This window comes from Triturus cristatus, chromosome 12 (assembly GCF_964204655.1).
Source record: "Triturus cristatus chromosome 12, aTriCri1.1, whole genome shotgun sequence".
In the NCBI taxonomy this organism is placed as follows: Eukaryota; Metazoa; Chordata; class Amphibia; order Caudata; family Salamandridae; genus Triturus; species Triturus cristatus.
In genome coordinates, this window is record NC_140595.1 from 44,843,508 (window position 1) to 44,862,488 (window position 18,981).

General features: G+C 42.2%; 1 protein-coding gene across 7 annotated transcripts in view; it reads left to right on the forward strand.

Annotated features, from left to right (window-relative positions):
- Positions 1-18,981, forward strand: part of PTPRS (protein tyrosine phosphatase receptor type S) — a 455,981-nt gene that overhangs the window by 376,275 nt on the left and 60,725 nt on the right. For 6 of the 7 annotated variants that reach the window (XM_085637322.1, XM_085637321.1, XM_085637326.1 and 3 more), the window contains 5 exons: positions 7,053-7,634; positions 8,410-8,507; positions 11,691-11,944; positions 13,623-13,713; positions 15,432-15,647. In XM_085637322.1, coding sequence (XP_085493448.1) covers positions 7,053-7,634; positions 8,410-8,507; positions 11,691-11,944; positions 13,623-13,713; positions 15,432-15,647 — 1,241 coding nt within the window. The remainder of the gene's footprint in view (positions 1-7,052; positions 7,635-8,409; positions 8,508-11,690; positions 11,945-13,622; positions 13,714-15,431; positions 15,648-18,981) is intronic. The other variant, XM_085637328.1, reaches the window with a different exon arrangement.

The window sequence follows — 18,981 nt, forward strand, 5'->3', positions numbered from 1 at the left end:
TGCCACTACCTTCCCGAAGGAATTGACACAGGTTTTGGAAAAGGCACTGAAGTGGGCTTGAGTCTTGCTCACCACCTGCAGTCAGCCGATAAAAATTTTTTTTTTGTATTTTTTTAAAATGTTTATTATATTGAGCACCATTGCACCTTCTATTTCAACCTCCCCTCAAACCACACAATTTCATTACAGTCTTTCAGAGGACTGGGTAAATCCCGTCCACTCTATTTTACCATGGGGTTCTCATAATGTTCTTATCGGCCCTCTTATTCAACTTTCATTTTGGCTTGTAACTTTAGAAGCAAAGTTCTGATCAGATACCATTAAGTTTGATCGACTACCCCATACTTATAGTGTTGATAGGCAACTGTAACATGAGGACTAACCTACCCCACGCTACACAGCGGTATACTCCGAAGCGCATACTTAAATGGGGTGACTTACGGAGACCACACACCTTCTCATAAACACACCAAGTATTCCAATATTACACTTCTTCAAACAGCAAACAATGTCTTTGCTCTGAGCATTGGGGTGGATTTCAGGATCACCCAGCAATGTCCTATTAATCCTCGCATGCACTGACGAGACCAGCCTATGTCTCCACTGACCCCATGTCACAAGGCGATCTGATGTCAGCCTTGGTTTTTTTTCCCCACTTACCGGTGTACTTTGACTTGTAGATCCATTCTTACAAGGACAATGGCGAAACTACAAGATGTACAACACAAATGTCCTAATTAAGAGCTCCACGGTACTGACAGGGCAGTAAAATCGAATGCACATTCACTGTTGCTGAGCAGTAAACCTGCACCAATGCCATTCAATTACAGGTTAAGCTCTATGGAATAGGGCATTAATGTAGATTTACTGGTCGTAAAACCACACCGAATTCCCAATTCCCAGTTTTTACAAGTGGTAAAAGTATGTGTCTTCTGCAGGGTTGGTTAGGATGGGAATGATGGTGGGAAGTAGGGGAGGGAAGGAAAGCGTAGGTTCTGACGGGGGTGGGCATTGTAGGTTTTCTCCTGTCCAGAAAAAAATAATGGTGAATGAGGCTGCTGCTGTGGCTAAAACCTTATGTCATTTTTCTGAGCAAAATTACCGCCTGTAAAAATATGACCCGTTGTTCCTAGAAAACCTGACTGCGGAACACCATCCCATTCTGCCTGACTCGTAATCGGAGCCTTAATACTTTTGTTTGACAAACTAAGATGGGGTTTAAAGTCGCCTCTACATGACTGGCCTGTTTGAGGGTCGTTGCTGCCATCATTCCAATTTCACCAAATAGAAGAATTTCTCTATTGTATCAAATTAGCAAAAGCACGCTGCTTCACCCACCCTTCACTGATGGGGATCCAATCAGGATGAGGTTGGTAGAGTAATTAAATTTCACTTACAGTGGATGAAATTAGGTTATTGAATGACTTTTGATCTGTCTTCTATAATTTGGCATCTATTGTATATACATTTCTAGGTCTGGCTTGACAGCGTAGTTATCGTGAGACCTTATGTGACAAAAAAAGAGCCTTCAGAGTACTACTGAGAGAGCCTGTGGCTCCACCCACATGTTGCTTTTGTGAGTACACTGTTTGATTGGGCTGAAGTTGTGTGCTTGCATTGGAAAGATTGCATGTATTGCCCATTTTGGGTGGATGCAGAGCTTTATTTCAGTACAGCAGGATTGAGTTGATTATGATGCCAAGCCAATGATCATGTCTATAGTCCCGGTCTGTTTATTCTGAAATGTTACAAAAATGCAGTAGGCCTGACATATTTATTGTGAAAAGCATATGTTAACATCAGCACCTTCAAGGGTAGATGGTTATTAATCTATATAAAAGCCTGCACAGAGAGATTGTTTACAGGGAATCTCAGAGATTACTGTAGTATGCAAGGGTTTTGGGTGTTGGTTACCCCTTGTGACATACCGTGGATATAGATTTGGTCTGTAAGAATCCTTGTTAGGCCTTCTTAAGAGAAATAGTATTTTGCTTAGTCAGCTGTAATTTTGTATACCTTTGTTATTTTATGACCATGTGCCGCATGGTTGCCTTTTGGGAAAGCTTACACTTAAAACAGTAGGCCTGAGTTGATTATGGTGACAAGGTATATGCCTGATTGGTGCACTGGGAAAAGGTATGTCCGATGCCCTATGACTGTTCTGCCTGTTATGATAAAGATAGTACGCCTAATTTATTGAAAAAAGCATTTGTTAAAGCAAGTAGGCCGATAACAGAGGGTTGTTCTCATGTTGTGCTACAGTCTATAGACAAATATTTTGTTACATGTAATCTCACAGTTTACTGTAGTAGGCAGGGGCTTGTGACGTGTGGCCACCCACTTCAACACACCCTCTGTGGTTTCCTTGAGATGTTTCTTGCTAGGCCCTTTTTAGAGGCGTTGCACATTGATTTGCCAAACTGAATTTTTCTGCCTAGCTCTAATAGTATAACCGATAGCATGACTGTTCCCAGTTTATGTGCACGTGAATACGTCAATGGTAAAGGCAATAGGCCTTTCTGGTTTATTGGGAAAGGTTATGGCAGATCCCTTAAGTTTGATCAGCAATAAAGGCAATAGGCTTTTGAGGATGGATTGTTATTACACTCGGCTAAAGCCTGTAGGCGGGTAGTTTGTAACATGGAATCTCTCAGATTGCCATAGTAGGCAGGGGTCTTGGTGTTTGATGATCCTCCCAAATAAACCGGGGGAAAGAAGATTTGCACCACATTAACCACTACTGGGCTGTCTTGGGAGGGATTTTACATTGTTTTCACAAACATAATGTTGTACATATTTAGTAATTTTATTACGAACTAGCGGATGGTTGCCTTGAGGATACGCTCAAGCCCAACACAGTAGGTCTGAGTTGGTTATGGTGACAAGCCAATGATAAAGGTTACATGCTTGTTTGTTATGAAACGTTATGATAAAGGCAGTAGGCCTGACATATTTATTGTGAAAAGCATATGTTAAAGTCAACAGTCATTTAAATGTGGATTGTTATTACTCCGTATTAAAGCCTACACATTGGTATTCTGTTAGATGGAATCGTACGGATTTCTGTAGTAGGCAAGGGCTTTGCTGTTGGTTGCCCCCTCTGACAAACCATGGCCACAGAAGATTCGCACTGTGAGAATCCATTACAGGCCCTCTTACAAGAGACAGTATTTTGCTTTCCTAACTGTAATTTTGTATACATTTGTCATTTTAGGACATTGTGCCTGATGGTTGCATTGTGGGAAGGTTTACACCCACTATGGTAGGTCTGAGTTGGTTATGGTGACCAGCCAATAATGACAGCTATAGGCCCGATTGTTGCCCTGGGAAAGGTTAAGCCAGATGCCGTAGGTTTGGCCTATTTATTATAAAGACACATGCAGCAGGCCTGGCTTATTTATTGTGACAAGGATTTATTTAAGCCAACAGGCTTCTAACAGTGGATTGTTATCACACTATGCTATAAACTGGGCCACTGAAATTATGTGGAAGGGGAGGACCAAATTATGCAGCAAGGTTGGCTAAATTATGCATAAGAAAAGGAAAATTATGCGGCACGTTTTGTGATAGTATTGCGTCATTATTTTGTCATTTTAACTCATGTTATCACTGTCTGGGTAATCATTTCCCCTCAGGAGTATCAGTGTAACAACAACAACTGCAATTTGCAACTGAAAGGTGACCAGTCAACTTCTATGAAAAGCCTTCCCCTGTGCGGGATCACATCACAACGTTTTTAGTAACTTTTGATCTATTTGAGCTGGAAATAATTGTTTGTTAAAATCTGCAGATTGTGCAGTAGATGAAGGATTATGTGGCAAATGCACTAATCCTTAATTACGCGAAAACCGCATAATTCCAGTGGCTCTAGTTCTTTAGGCGTTACAAAGGTATTTTGTTGCACATAATCTCACAGAATACCATAGAAATTGATGGTTCTGGTGTCTGTCAACACTCTAACAAACCTTGTGAGTAGATGATTGTCACTCTGATGATTCATTAGGACCTATTGAGAAGGGTTGCATAATTTTGTGCCAATGTTAATTCTGAATATATTTGTAGGTTTATAACTGTAGGCATGATGGTTGCCAGTTTATGCAGACTTCAGTAGGCCTGTGTTAGTGTCAAGCCTATGTCAAATGTTGCAGGCCTTATCTGTTCACTTGGAAAAGTTCTGTCAGATTCCTTAGGTGTGATCTATTTATAATGAAAAGTTATGTCAAGACAAGTAGGCCTGACCGGCTTGTTGTGAAAAGTATGTTTTAAAGGCAATAGACTTTTACGGATGGATTATTATTACACGTTACTGAAGCCTGTATTTTCTTACCCAGAATCTCTCCGATTTCAGTGGTTTTGGTCTTGGTGATCCATCCTTATTAGGCTCTGTTAGAAGGGATTTTATATTGTATTTGATGATTGTAATTTTGTACATATTTGTAATTTTATTACACTATATCCGATTGTTGCCTTTTGGGAGAGCTTATGTCCAACACAGTAGGTCACACCAGTGTTATCTTATCACCTAACTCATTGATGTTCAGTTTGTAAAGTTTGGAAGGATAAACTGTTGTCCATGTCTCAGAGCATTTGAACTTGGGACCTGCAGAATACACCTAGAGGTGTGCAGCCAGAGTGTAAACAGGCGCTGTCCCATACAGATGCAGATGTGTGGCTGCAGTATCTGTACATAATATTCACAGTTTTAGTATTATGTCAAAAATAAATGCTCAGGTACACAGAACCCAGCTAACCCTCCAGTGACTGTATCTTTGCTTCTGGCTCTCTACTGTGACCTGTTGCCTTTCGGACACATATGTGCTGTGCTAGAAAATAAGTTACTTACCTGCAACTGTAGCTCTCCAGTATTGATATCTTTCATACATACACATGCTTGAATCATTCCCCGTCAAAGTGAGACTCCCACTTCGACGACGGTGAATGACTCAAGCATGTGAATCTATGAAAGATCCAATACTAGAGAAATACCAGAAGCGCACACAGGGTGACAACCTGATGAATTCGTTTGCTCAAAATTGTCTTTTATAACGGCATGATAATGTTTCAAAAAGTCAACCGGAAGAATGCCAATCTTTACAGAAATATTTCCTCCCCCACAACCAGCGGCCCCTAGAGTCATTTTGTTTTACCTCCAATATGCAGTGTCTCATCTCCCTCCACATCAAACTTGTCATTCTCCTCCTCTTTCTTCATCCTTTTTAGGATGAGTGTGGTCCAACGCTTTGCCCATTTTACTATGTTTCTTTCTCCTCCTCCTGCGGAAGACGCACTCCAATCACCTTCATCTCTATTTGTCGGCGTGTTACCTGCCCTGCTTCTTTTCCTTGTTCATAATTTTTCCTTCTTATTCTTTGTCCCCCATCTCGCACCACTCTGACTCCCGCACGCAACATGTTTCCTCTTTGATCACTTCTTCACCGATTTGTCAAGTATACCTATTTTCACATTTTCCCTGACCTCCCAGCTTCTTCCACACACCTTCAGTAAAGAATGAAGTACAGCACAGACATGCACAACCCTTTTTCTTTGGGATAATCGATGTTCTATTTTTCCCCATTGAATCGTTTACTTCAATTCCAGTAATTTTAAGAATTGTGCTAACGTATTTGTTTTATTTTAAATAGGTACTTTGTTTTATTTCAGTGAGTTCCGAGAGTATTTTTAATGTCATCTGAAGGTTTTTATTTCTCTTTTGTTTGAATTCTTAATCAAAACGTACGCTAGTGTGTTGTTCTGGTTGTCTTCATGATTTTTATTCTAAATGTGCCTATGCTACTCGACTTAAGACCCGAGTATCAATCTGTGTCTATTTCCCCCTATCATTTTGACTTTTTGCCCCCCAAAATGGCTTTATATTACTGCTGACTTTCCTCAGCTTGGAATTCTCCTGGCTGAATTTTTGTGGCAAATAAACAATACAAACCACATCATTCCTTTCATTCAAGGCTCTGGGATGCTTTGACTGGTGTTCACTGCAAATTAATAAACTTAATGGCAGTCACCCAGAGTATATCTATTTGAACTTATTTTTGGAAACATACCATTTCTTAGACCATCACAAAATTGCATAATTCATCAGGGCCAGCGACAGACAATTTGTTAGAGCAAGCCTAACCAACCTTTACAAACTTCTGTTCATCGGTAATCGAGTCCTACAAAAAGAAAAGGATATCCTTCTCCACAACAGCCTGAATGGTACATTTCACCCAGAAACCTGTATTCCCCTGCAAGTCCCTCCTACTTACTCCAAAGTTCAGGAAATTTCAAATGGGGGCTGTGCTTTCATTGATGGGCCTCCCACTACTAAAACTACTGAATTCTCTTCTACAGTAATTAAGAAACAAAAATACATTGTTCCTGTAGCAAAGCTCTAAAAACATGTCTCCAAGTAATAAGTCCTCTTAACAATAGTCGCTATATTCCAATATGAGATTCTATTCAATACTGCTGTTGGTTGGTACGATTACTGGAGGCAGAACTAGTACATTTAAATAGCAGGTTAGTCTTCGGCCTTAATAGGGGCCACTCCGTCAATGACATCCTAGCAGGTTTTCATACCTGGATATCATTAAACAAAGGGACATTCTGGAATTCTTACTGGTGCCGCTTGTTCATTGACTGTTTGGGGTGAATTACATATACAAATAAATAAAAGGAGACCAAATGATGTGAAATGAATTTTTTTCACTGGATGGCTCCTGTGCATTGGGCTCCCCCCATTTTTCATTATCCCCAGATCACAAAGCGTGATCAGGTGGGAAAGCGAGAACAAGAAGTAGGGATCCTTTGATCTACAGCCAGCAAGTAGTCTGTTATACAGTCCCACATTGCCCTCTCTTCTGTCGCAGCACAAAGCTAAGCTAGCCCGGTGAGTCGTCACGGGTGCAAGTAGCGACCTTGGGGCTAAGGAATTGTCTTCCAAAAATTGGTTCTTATTGGCATATAATGTGAGCTTGCATCCTGATTTTGTTTAGTTCTTGTGTGTAAACATTTGTCTAATACTGGGGTATCTTTCTTGTTCTGATCTTTTGCAGTTCCTGGCAAACCTCTTCTGTCCGTCCATCAGACTTTGGAGGACCGCCTGATGGTGCAGTGGGAGCCTCCAAAGTCAGAAACTCAGATTCTGGGCTACCGGCTGCAGTTTGGGCGGAAGGACATTGACCCTCTGTCAACACTGGAGTTCACAGCCCTGGACGACAAGTACACTGTCACCAATGTTCACAAGGGTGCCACCTACATCTTCAAAATGGCGGTCAAGAGCCGGGCAGGCTTTGGGGAGGAAGCAATAATGAATGTTACCATCCCTGAGGATGTGCCCAAGGGCTTCCCACAGATTGACTCTAGTGATGTCACTGCCATGTCCATCCAGTTCAGCTGGTCCCCACCGGTGCTTGCAGAGCGGAACGGTATCATCAAGAAGTACACGGTGGCCTACCGGGAAGCTGGTGTTCCTGGCAATCCAGAGGAGATGGAGCTGAGCTCCTCTGAGAGTTCCTACGTCCTGAGGGGGCTGAAACCCAACACAGCATACGATGTCAAAATCAGAGCCCACACCAGTAAAGGGGCAGGCCCATACAGCCCTGTCATCCAGTACCGCACATTCCACCTGGACCAAGGTAGGGCATATCATTTCCTCTCTAACCGAGATATTCAGGTGGTGTGCTACAAACCAGCAGCACCCATGCTGTGGCTTGCAGCCTCTTTGCTCAAGGGGGTGCTGGTTTCCTAGCACTAGAATGTCACCACCTCTGTCAGGTAAGTCTTCCTTTCACTTTCCTTCAAGTTGAGTTCAGACACTTCTGACTGGCACTTGGCAGGACCAGTCCAATTACAGGTGGGAGGAGCCTTTTCTTCAGCCCTTTTGCAGTAATGATTTTCTCATCGACCGACCCATCATCATTTCCGCTATCCCCAGCAGCCTAGCTCCTTGCCCCTTGCAATAATCATGAAATCCAGCGCTTGCGTTACTTTTCGGGTGAAAAGCAGCAGCATAATATTACGAAAGGCATCTTCTATCTTCCTAAACCCCACTCCCAACTACATGTTTACCAAAGCAGCTTTCTGAACTGCCATTTCCTTGAGGGCAGAAAGAAGTGAGATTTTGGTATTTTTTCGCCCATTAGCTGTGGTGGTGCTTTTCTCACACAGCGCTGCACAGGGCATAGTACTACTGTGTGTTTCACAGGACAGTGTGAGACAAGGGTTGGTGTAAATACTGCTTTACTGATGTTATCCAGGTGCTTGTCTTTCATTTGTCATAAATGTGATTTAGACTGGGTTTTGTAAAAATGTCAGATTCTGTTCTAGGTCATCATTCACAGGTCATACTTCTCATGTATCTAATTACCTTTCCTTTGCTTGCATGTTACCTCCCTGGCTCTTTGCCAACAGTTTTACCCAAAAATTTCAAGGTGAAGATGGTCATGAAGACGTCTGTTCTCTTAAGCTGGGAGTTTCCTGAGAATTACAATTCCCCAACGCCTTACAAAGTAAGTAGATTGATCAAGGTTGTACACTAAGAGACAATAGGATGGTGCGAAATGTTGTGAATCCGTTCCGGCTGGGTTTCCGCGGTGCTTGACTTTCAGTGCATCAGCGTTGATCGATCCAATGCTTAGTTGCAATGGCTGTGTGTCAACTGTGCATTCAGTACCTCCAGAGTGGATATTTTGTCCTTTTTAATACTTCATGTCTGCACTGCAGGACTGTCGTGTTTTCAGTGTGTTGTGTTTGAGTTGTCCACTTTAATGGCCTTTGGTTTGTGGAAGCTCTACTGCAGTGTGTCCACAATGCTAACCTTGTGGCCTGTGCTAAACAAATTACTAGGTGTCTTTAGTGACCATAAATAATTTACTGTTATGTGACTTCAGTGCAGGTGTTTATTGGATATTTGCATTAGTGCCCCCAAGAGCTTGTAATACACAAACAGGTGGTTGCATGTTGTAGGAAGCTGACTTTTTATGTAGTGTACCAAAATGAGGTCCACTATCTAGAAAGTGCAGATGACACTTATTGGCTTACAGGGCTTAAATTAATAATCTCAAGTGCTCTCTTTGTGACAGTGTGGGCGAGCAGTTCAGGCTTATCAGAGGGTAGTGTTAAGCATTTATTGTACACATAGAGTCAATGAATGAGACACAAAACTCAAGACCAATTTAGAAAAATAACACAGATTTTATATAATTTTAGACACCAAGATCATCGGAATCAGATAACTACTTTAGATGTTATCGATTTTTAGAGTAATAACAGCTGTCAAATTTGAGGCATGAGCCTCGAACGCAGTAATGTTATCCTATGGGAGAAACATTCGCGGCATAGGTACACTTACAGACGACTTACAGGACTGTTCTTCTGGACTTAAGGTAGGCAAGGACCAAGGTCTAAGAAAGCACCAGCAGTTCAAGTGTATGTGCTCTGGGGTGTCCGGGCGAATAGGTGCTGTATGCGGGGCAGCTTCAAATGCTACACGCTAACGTCAATAGTAAAAGTACCTGTAAGAAAAAGGCTGCAAGTGGGGACTGGGGGGCCAGACCGGGCTGTCAGAACCCACGGGGGGCTTGGCTCTTGAGGGCCTCAGGACCACAGAGACACCATCGATTTACTTGAGCCCAGGCTGAGGAGGTCAGGTGAAAAGTCGCTTTGTCCGGCGCGTCGGTGAGTTAGAGGCTCTCACGGTTCTTGGTGTACCTGCAGGAGAGGGAAAAGAAACAGAGCAGGGCCACTCTTGGTGTGGAGCTGGCCTCTCTTAAATGCGGTCGGTGCCTGCTGGCTCAGCAAGGTGGATCCTCCACTCCAAGGGAGATGTTCCTGGGTCAATGAAGTGCTGGACAGACCCCCAAGGGGACTTCTGGACTAGTCGTCTCTGAGATTGTAAGTGCTGGTCCACAGTTCTCGCGTCTTCAGGTCTTCTTTGTCCTTCTTTTTCCAGACATACGAATCTGAGTTCCTGCCGTCAGGGGGCCACCTAAATACTACATTTAGGAGCGTTAAGGGGAGTGAAGGGTAGTAGCCAATGGGCTACGTATTCTTGGGGTCACTACACCCCCTATATGACTACTTCCTGTGGGGAGTGGGCGTAACCCTATCCCAAATTTCCTAATTCCACCAAAAACAAGATGGTGGAACCCTTCTTTCGTGGAGCACATCAGGTAGCCCAACTTAAGGGTGTGACTAGCCTGGAGGTGCAACACACCTACTTGCAAAGCTAATTTACTGCCTGTCCTGGTGGCATTCTCCAGGTCTGGAGGGAGCCAGGGTTGCATATTAAAGGTGGCAGATGCTTTGAAGCCTCTGGCCTTGGTATGCAGATTCACTAGCCATCCTTCTGGAGGAGGTGATAACACATTCTCCAGAGCAGACATTGTTTCCTGACCTCAGAGAGTGGTGACTGTCACCTACAAGGGATCAAAAACTCTGCTGTGGTGGCAGGCTGGACGAGACCAGTCCGTACACTACAAGACTAGTAGGGTTCAGGGGGTGCCTTTACGGTGCCCTTTGGGTGCCTGTCATAATAAATCCAATATGGGATACAGCATGGATTTATTAGGATAAGGTTGTTGATACCAAACGCCACAGGTCTCAGTGAAGCCATTCTGTAACTGGGTAACCCGTAATGACCAGTGCCCATTACATACCTTAAGAAGGCTTCCCTGTTCACTTGCCATATCTAGTAATAGAACTAGACATCTCGGGGGCATATCTGCTCATGCAGGTATGTCCTCACATACCAAATAGTGCACACTGCCTTAGGGCTCTAAGGCCTGCTGTAGGGGTGACTTACATATAATATATGCAGTGACTTTGGCATGGCACAAAGTAAGTGTGCCATGTTGTGTTTTCACACATTGTTTGCACCATGTTACACAGCCTGCAATGGCAGTCTGAATGCAATTTATACGAGGGTCCCTTAGGGCAGCATAATACGTAATGCAGTCCTTACGCACCCTTTTTAGTACCCATGCCTTAGGTACCAGTGGCACCATTTACTAGGGGCTTACAATGGTGCTAAAGTGTGTGCAAACGGTGACACAATTCGACCGACTTGCATTGTTTTTAGGGAAAGAGCACTGACACTGGGGCCTGGTTAGCAGGGATCCAGTGCACATCAGTCGAAAAACATCGGTACTAGTGGCAAAAAGCGGGAGTGGCCATGACAAAAAGGGGCACTTTCCTACACATGTAATGCTAAAGTCAGTGCCTAATGTACTTTCATTTTATGCGGTCTAAAGTGTCTGGCCTTTTTTTCATTCGTACACTGATTGCTGGTGATCTGCAAGCACCATAGTCTGAGTCTGATACACTGAAGTTTGGGTATTTGTCTGTTGTATGATAATAGATCTATGTGTAGAGCATTATTTCTGGCTATAAAGTTCAATGAATGCTGGTTATTGACTGTGACTGTTTATCGCCTACCGAGTAGCTGCAGTGTTTGTGTTCGGTGTTGAATAAAAATTGCTGGTCAGCACAATATTGGCTGCGATACGAGTAATGATTGTTTGATGTCTATTTGATAATTATATTACTTGGTTGTAACAACCTAAAACGCTTCACCTGAAGAACTGCGAAGGCAGCGGCATTCACAGAAGAGCGGCACAGCACCCATTACAAAGTATGCTTTATATAGTTGTGTTCAAGAGAGAGAAAAGTGTACCAAGCTCTACTTGTTTCAGATTCAGTACAACGGACAGCATGTGGTGGTAGATGGACGAACCACCAAGAAGCTGATCACTAACTTGAAACCCAAAACCTACTACACGTTTATACTGACAAACCGGGGAAACTCCATGGGTGGTCTTCAGCAGAACGTGGCTGCATGGACTGCCCCCAACATGCTAGGACTCAAACCCGTGGTGACCAGGAAGCCCGAACCGGACGGGACTATTTCGGTGCTTTTACCTGAAATAGAGCCTTCCGAGCCAGTCAGGTAAGTTCTCCGACAAGCTAGGTTTTCACTCTGTGCATAGGGCTGTCGCTAATTAAACAAGAATGTAATTTTCCCACAACATAAATTGCTATTTCTTTCTGCAAACCTTGTAAACTTCATCTATAACCTAAACATTCCCTCTAGGCCTACATCTAAAAAGTGGTTCCAATCCTGGGCTTTTCCTTTACAAATCTTTGTTAGCAGTTGGTTAGTTTGATTAGTACCGATTGATTGAACCAAATCAACAATATAGCTCCTGGAATGCCATGAGTTGCTGGAGGAAAGCCCTGGACTGGAAGCACAGTCTCCTGCAGAAAAATTGGCCATCCCCATCAGAGCATGGATGTGGAATAAGTTTCTAGGCATGTGTGGAAGCTCTGGGAGCAGACCACCATCTAAAGAACTCTAGAGTAGAAACTAAACCGCAGTAGGCAGTAGAGACCGGTTCGATGCACTATATGTGAAGAGGAGCGGACAATGTTTTGTGGACAGAATACAATATGCATTGCACACCTTCATTCATTCGTGTACATTACACCCTTGCACAACACCTCCCCACCCGATACAATGAACATTCTAATATGCCTTTTCCTATGCTACATTTCTGAAATCAGAGTAACAATTCTAAGCATTAAAACAATATTATTTACTATCGCCCTGCATATTTGTACTCAAATTATGTTCTAAAAGCTTCTCATTTACAAGTGAGCAATTCTTTTGTTGCCCCCTTTCTGACAGACATCTTTATCTTTTCTTGCAGCCCAAGGTTAACACCACATTCAATGTGTCCAGCCTACCTAATCATAATTTCAGCATCCACCACTACTTGTTAAATTCTACAAAATGTCCCCTTGTAAGCAATACACCTCACCCTTTTGTCAATCCAACCTGCAGTATAACCTAACATTTATAGCGTAGTCCAACTTTGAGATCCCCCAAATTAAACTGTATGTGGTCATGCGCATCCAGAATCTAAAACTGTTCAACAAATCTTTCAGGCTCTATTGCAACCGAAGGCCCTTACATCGCACCAAACCTCTGTACTCTAAACACACACATCCCTCAGGTCTACACCTCTGCTGGATTAAACTACCCCACAAAACCAACAATCTTCCATTTTATGGCGCCCAGTTTTAAACCAACACTTATTCTTTCTCCAGTATAAACCTTTGCTATGCTATCATTCAGTTTAAAAACCTCATCAACGACGCAGTCAAATGTAAACATTTAGTACTTTCAACTCTGATCTAAAACCTCCACGAAAATTAAATCCTGATATTACTCCCTCTTTCAAACTGTAACACACATTCTTATCTTCATTCATACATGTGTTTTCCCCCCACATAAATATGCCAATCACTCACCTCAGCCCCCCTTAAAACCCTACTGGAGCACTCATCTGAGCCTAGCCTCTCCCCTCATCCAATCCCCCAAGGTTGGAATTATACCCCAAACCTAAAGTCATATCTGAGGCCTCAACATGAGCGTCTGCAGACTCTGATCTCTCTGCATGTAAACACAATTAAAACACCTTAAGTCTTAAATCCAGTTCATCTAATTAAAATTAATCTATGCTGAAACCATCATCTGCCTCCCCATTGCAATCCAACTCCATCTTTCCCAGCTGCAATCCATGCGTCCCTTAAATAAATGTAATGTTTTCTCTCACCATCTTCAGAAATTATTATATCGTGGTGGTGCCTTTAAAGAAGTCCAAGGGACATTTCCTGAACCCATGGGGAAGCCCAGAAGAGATGGATCTGGAGGAGGTGAGTCAGTTCGCTGTACAGTTAACTAGTATGATTGCTGGGACGTGAGGTCAGTGGGGCCAAATCTAATGGTTTCCAGTTTCATACTTCTATACCAGAAGGGGAAGTTCAGGTACTATTTCTCAAACGTTTCGAATATGTCAAGCAAAACACATTGGTGGTGTCCACTGGACATGCCTGTATTCCACCAAGCTAGGGGTTTTTTCCTTTGTGCTAGAGACCTTTCTTACAGGCAACAGCTGTCCCCTGCTGCCTCATGCAAGTAAGCTCATCTTCTGTTTTTGCTAAGTAGTTCCTACATGTTCTGTTCTAGTTCACTGTTTTTATTCTCTGTTTTTATGGTGTGCCAAACTTTCCTTTGGCAGGATTGTGCAAACTGTTTGTACAAGACAAGCTCTATGAACATCTGTGTTCCTCCATGTCATCTGTCTATTTCATCACCTTGATTTACTTGGTCTATAGTCTTTTTTACTCTAATTTATCTTTGGTGTGTTTAGTTTCTCTGTAGCACTGTTTCATGGTGGTGCAGGGACTGCTCACCATTTTCAGGTTTCTCTGGGGCAGTGTGCATAGCGTTCTCATTCACTCTATGGGGTGCTCGTATAGTGCAGTAGCCATGATTTTGTTGTGAGTTTAGGTTATCTGGATTAATAATCGTGGTCATGATGGTGTTTGTTTCTCTCTGTCGGTTTTAGGTGCTTTACTGAGTTTAGATTTGGCCGTGATGATAATGGTTTCCTATGGTGTTTCCAGATTTCTCCATGGTTTTGTTGATTGCTCCATGGAGCTCATTGGTTCTCAATTGTAGTGTTTTTCTTTGTGGTGGAGTTTGTGTATATCTAAGTTCCTGGTTTAATCTCGATTTGTTTCTTTGTTGCAGCACTAAATGCTCGATAGTTTTCATCCTTTGTCTTTGTAGCTCCTGGTTTCACAGTGGTATTGCTGGTTTCTCTGTGGTGTCCTGGTTTATCTCTGGGGTCCCTAGTTTCTCGAAGTTGGTCTCTGATTCTTTGTAGAGTGTCTTGTTTCTCAATGTTAGTGTTTGGTTCTTTTTGGAATTCATGGTTTTTCCTTGCTAGGTTTGAATTTAGGTACAGTTAAATAACCTTGTCTATAAAGTTTTGCCTATTTCTCCATGGTTGTGTTGAATTTTCTGCAGATTTGCTAATTTCTCAATGATGGTGCTACATTTTTTGTCTGTGATGTTCCAGATTTCATTGTGGTAGTTTGGAGTTATTACAGGTATTCCATGTATCTCCATGTTTGTGTTGGTCACATAGTGGAATTCTACCTTCTCCATGGTAGTGTTGATTTCTGGTCAGAGTTTCTACATGATTGACTGTGTGAAGTTGCTATTTTTACCCATGTACGGCCTGTTGAGGTTCTACACGGTCATACCACATAAATGTGATGGTGGTCACACATTTATATGGTTGTCTGATGTCTCCATGATGACCGTTTCCTCTGTTATGCTCCCATTGAGTCAGCGGTATTGTTGGTTTCTCTGTAGCATGCACAGCATTTCCATAGTTGTATTAATTTCTGTATTGTCTTCTCTGTTTTTCCATGATGATATTGCTATTACGTTCTTTGCATCTCTATGTTCCCAGTTTCTTTTTGGCAGTCTATTTCCCTTTGGCTGCACACTCTTATTACCCTTACCCTAGAAGCATTCCGATGGAACTTACCGATTAAGCTCAATTTTGTTCCTTTTCAAGCTGATCCAGGATATTGGAAGACTCCAACGCCGAAGTCTTCGACATTCACGGCACTTAGATACTGCAAAACCATACATTGCTGCCCGCTTCCGAAAGCTGCCGCCGCATTTCACACTGGGGGACATGAAACAGCATGATGGGTACCTGAACAAAGCCCTAGAGGTCGGACAGCGCTATGTGTTCTTTATCTTGGCAGTGCTGGAGAGTGCGGAGAATGTAAGTTTACACTGTTGAGGTTATCATTCTTGTTGTTGGTTCATCAATAGCACCTTGTCATCTTCTCTCATTCCTCTATGCCCTTTTTACTCTACAGACATTGTTTGCCCCACTCTTCCTTTCTACCCCTTATTTCTGTTTTGTTCAATTTCTTATTGTGCTCTTCCCTCTTTCTATGCTTCAATTATTCCACCATTTTTCCTTCCTTCCTTTTGCTTCCTTTCTTCACTTCCTTCAGCACTTGTACTTCTTCTATTCAGATATTTCCTCCTTTCTGCTCTCTTCTTCTCATGCACCCTTTTTTCCTGCAACCATCTTTTCCCTATATCCTTTCTCCATTTCTACTTAGTTACTTATTCCTTCTTTCATCCTCTTTCGTCACTCTCCATTATTCCTTTGACTTAGCTCCTTTGCCTGCCTTCAATTGGCATTGTCTTCTTTCACCGTCTTCCTTTTCCCACATTCCTTGTTTTGCCTCCCTTCTTTACTCTGCCAACCTCCCTTCGCCCCCTTTCTTTCTTCACTTACCTTTTTTTGCCTTAAAGCTAGCACCTTTCTTCCTTCATCTACCTTCCTCGCATCACCCCTTTCCTTTCACCATCCTTCAGTTTCTTACTTTTTTCCATTAGTTGGCTACCAAATAATTTCAGCCCTTCTTAACTCATTCAACACTCTTTACCTGTAAATAGGACGTGAAGTCAGGACTCTTTTGTGATGGAGAGAAACAGATAAGATTTATGTCTGATGGATATGCAGGGACAAGCGAGATTTTTGCAAGATGACCCTATTCAAGATTTATAAGCTATGCCTTGTTCTACTATCTAGTGGTTTGATCTGAAACAACGTTGAAAAAGCAAAACCTTTTTTATTTTGGGCATTGACCATGGGAGGCGTCAGTAAGGCTCATGATGATGTCAACCCTAATCACACCATGCCCTACTGAGTGACCATAGTCTTCAGATGTTATTTTCCACCACTGGGTTCGGAAGCGTGTACGCAAATGGATAATGAAGTTAATCTTTTCAACATGGTGGAGCAGTAGCCAGCACGGGACAGGAAGAAAAGGCCAGCGCACCAAAGAGGGACAAAAACCTTGATGCTATTTTTTTTTCATCCCCTGCAAAATCACAAACAACTTTGACCAATGGTTAAAACCAGCTTGTTTATAATTAAGTTTTGTTTTTTTTCTGTGATGTTTATATGGATTTTCTTTAAATTCTAAATGGGCAGAACACCTTTTAGGTTCTACCTTTGATGTTGGCATTTATACCTATTGGTTGACCTGCACAAAGTGTGCATGCATAACACGCCTTACACAGAGGGGGAACCTTCGTCTGATTGAAAGGAGCAAAAGGAGGAGGAAACAGAAATTGTGCCTCCACCTTCTTCAGTTCTCAGCATAGTCCATACTGAAAAATCTTAAATATTCAATGCCGCCGCTGACAAGGTTACAGAGTCTAAAACATAATTACAAAACCGCAAGCCATACTTCAACATCTACTGACATCAAAACAGATAAATCCAAGAGAATGAAGCACATTTCTGAAAGGCTGTCTAAACATACTAAGGACATTACTTTTGTAATGGTACTAGAGCGAAGACAAGACTAATCTCCCTTAAAGCGGATGGAGTTTGAACTATGGCCAAAAGGTTTACAACAGTGAAAGTGCCTTGAAGGACTATTTCCAGTCAAGACCACTACCTGCAAAGAATTAGGCCTAGAGAATGCCCAGGGCATTGAAGGTGTTGCAAGAGCCCGTTATCTGTGGTACATGCCAAATATTATCGATTCAAAGTCCTGCTGTTTGGAATTAAGTCATCACAAAGAATATTTACAAAATGTTTAGACAAGGTGGACAAATATCTTAGATGAGAAGCTATATAAGGGTACCCAAGCTGGTAAACTGCAGTTTATTTTAATAATACCAGAGAATGAACGAAGTTGTTCAACTGGTATATCAGTTATGCTTCACAGTCAATCTACAGAAGTCATCTTCAAAGCCAAACCCTCAGAAAACCTTTCTGGGAACAGAGACCGATCGAAAAAAGCAATCTCAATGCCAAATGACAGAGAATTCTGGCTGTTCAGAACCACATTCTCTATAGTAGACATCACAGTCTATAACCGGGAGGACAGATGACTTCTTGATTTCATCTCATCCTCTATGCCCATGCACACATGAGGCCAGTTCAAGGCTAGCTCTGAGATCAGTAGGCACGTCATTAGACAATTGGAACAAACTTGTGTCTGTACGTGGAACAGTAGAAGCTCTGCACTAGTATAACCCTAACAATGTGACAATTAATTTCATGTTTACAGATCTAATCCCGATTATGGCTGTCCCCACAGATGCCTCTTACATGGGTTACTTGAACAACCTTAATGTATGGGCTGTTAAACACCAAAAGAAGCTAAACAACATATGATAGTGTTAGAGCTCAAGACAAAACATCTGTCTTTGAAAGCATTCCTCACTCATGTGAGGGAAAAGTGGTCCACTCTTTCACAGACTAAAGCACAGCAGTGCTGTGCTTAAACAATTGCTTTATACCTTCCAAGAGAAAATAATGTCAGAGTACTACCTATTTACATCAAGCCTAAACAATACAATTCTGCATCCAGGGACCAATCATCTGCTTTCAGATGGAAACGCCCTGCCAACGAGTTGGCCACAGATCTTTGCCTGCACCTTCCAACCAAATCCCCTCAAACCCACTAATCTTACAGGAATTGAACAAATGCAGGAAGTCGCACATGACCTTATTACTAACAACATGGGCTCAGTAGCCATGGCACTAACACCAGATGGATATACCCATATTATACTATCATAAAAAACCTGCACTTCCCCATTAACTAATAAAGCCAGACGGCAAAATCAAACAGCCAGAGACACACTCATTGAACCTGGAACCATGGCTCCTGAAGTCTTAAAACTTCATCTGTTAAAATTGCTATCCAAATAAATGAACATTGTTATAGAAGTGCACAGCCTGATAATTTGGACATGCTATCTGGCTAAATTTTATTCAACTGTGCCAAACTAACAAACAGCAGGGCAATCTACTGATGCCTTTTGTACTTACTTCATCTACTTGACAGTCACTCAAGTAACACTTCTATCACATTTGAAGTAGAAGCTATAGGGTGTACCAATGGTTCCCTAAAGAGGCCACTCTTTACCATCCTAGACATTTCTGCTTTTTCTTAAGGAGTGAAATGGCAAGTGGTGTACCACTCTGTACACCACAAGCCACCTGGAATTTCAATACAGTGGTAAGCGCGTTAATGTTACCTCCTTTTGAATAATGTGCAAAGAATCTTTGAAACATC